Source organism: Morone saxatilis, unplaced genomic scaffold (genome assembly GCF_004916995.1).
Source record: "Morone saxatilis isolate NCDOM2014 unplaced genomic scaffold, NCSU_SB_2.0 Contig2, whole genome shotgun sequence".
In the NCBI taxonomy this organism is placed as follows: domain Eukaryota; kingdom Metazoa; phylum Chordata; class Actinopteri; family Moronidae; genus Morone; species Morone saxatilis.
In genome coordinates, this window is record NW_023339762.1 from 96,747 (window position 1) to 98,394 (window position 1,648).

Below are 1,648 nucleotides of genomic sequence, written 5' to 3' on the forward strand. Positions count from 1 at the left end.
ACCTCGCGCGAGCGGGCCAAAATCGCAAACGGCAAGCATACTTGGGCCTTTGCAGTGGCTCGGGTTCGAATCCGACCTGCAGCCCTTTGCTGCGTGTCATCGTCTCTCTCTCCACCCACCTTTCCTGTCGATCTTCAGCCTGTCTATCCAATAACGCACATGAAAAGGCCAAAAAAAATAAACATTTTTTTTTTTTTTTTTTTTTTTTTTTTTTTTTTTTTTTTTTTTTTTTTTTTTTTTTTTTTTTCTTTTTTTTTTTTTTTGTTTTTTTTTTTTTTTTTTTTTTTTTTTTTTTTTTTTTTTTTTTTTTTTTAAAAAAAATAATTAATTCAAGGACAACATCGTGGTGTGTGTACATTGCAAGATGGAGCTGCAATACCATAGTTTTTGCAGTAATTTTTAATAGTTTTAATTGAATTTTGAACTGAAAACGGTTTACACTCTTGCATTATGTGGGTAATAAATAAATGTCTTTTTTCTTAAAAAGGAAACAAATCAATAGAATACTCAATTACCAAAATATTCGATAGCTGCAGCCCTAATCGTTAGTATCGATGTTATACTGTGTATGAATAAATAAATAAATTAAATTAAAAATGTTCAGGACAGCCCAAAAAATTATTGTGAATGTATATACACAACATGTTATTGTATTGTTTTGTATGATCACAAATTCGCTAAGGCAAGGCAAGTGAATGTAAGCACACTGCCAGAAATGATCTTAGTTCAAGTATAAATCTAGGACAATTTTAATAAATGAGACCCCTGGAGTGCTTTATGTCACACAGGCACACAGTATGAAGAAGAGCTTCTTCACTCTGACTGAATTCCTTACAAACATTTAACAAAAACAAAAAGGAGTAAGGTCTAGACCTGCTAGTCCCTTCTGCCATAGCAATGTTCAACAAAACACTTCGGTAGCCATCATGTGTAAATATTATGTGAATGGAATGTGTGTATAAATGTGTTGTTTCGGATTCTAGTAGTTAAGTTGTCTATGTATTTATGTGGCTATGTATAGACAATGGCAACAAATGTATCTGTCCATTTATCTATCCTTCAACAGCTCATATTGATTCTAGCGTGGTATCAGCTACTCACTGTGTGAAGAGGTCCACCAGTTGCTGATGTCCTCTGCTCTCTGCCAGACATGCTGGAGTAAGTCCCTGAGCACTGGGCCTCCTTAGCACTTCCCTGCCTCCTGGCTGCTGCAGGAGGAACGATGCCACTGTCCTCAGACCATGAGTGGCTGCCAAGTACAGAAGGCTGGAGAGCTGCTGGCTTTGAGACACAGCTGACGAAGGAAAAAGAAAAGGTGAGATGGCGGACACTGATCTGCTAGAGCAGAGCGAGGTAGACACCTGCTGGTGGAGACAGAAATGTGAAAAAATTACAAGAAGAGTACGATTATGTCCATATTGCAGTTTACTGGTACTGTTTTATAACTGGTATTAATTAAACTTGAAATAAAATTATTTTTCTTCTGTTTTTATTTGCTACTGCAATATCTTCAGTAATCAATCCTTGCATTGAAAGCTAAAGCTGATTATTTGTTTTTTAAAATCAGCTTTTATATGATTAGATTTCAGTTTCATTATTCTAAAGATGAATGTTCGAGTGCAACACAAGCAACAGGATGCTGACTGCA

General features: G+C 35.8%; 1 protein-coding gene across 1 annotated transcript in view; it reads right to left on the reverse strand.

The window, feature by feature from the left end:
- LOC118330518 overlaps positions 1–1,648 on the reverse strand; it is a gene marked incomplete at both ends in the record, with an annotated part of 12,291 nt that overhangs the window by 8,766 nt on the left and 1,877 nt on the right. The window contains 1 exon segment of the mRNA XM_035665086.1: positions 1,102–1,294. Coding sequence (XP_035520979.1) covers positions 1,102–1,294 — 193 coding nt within the window.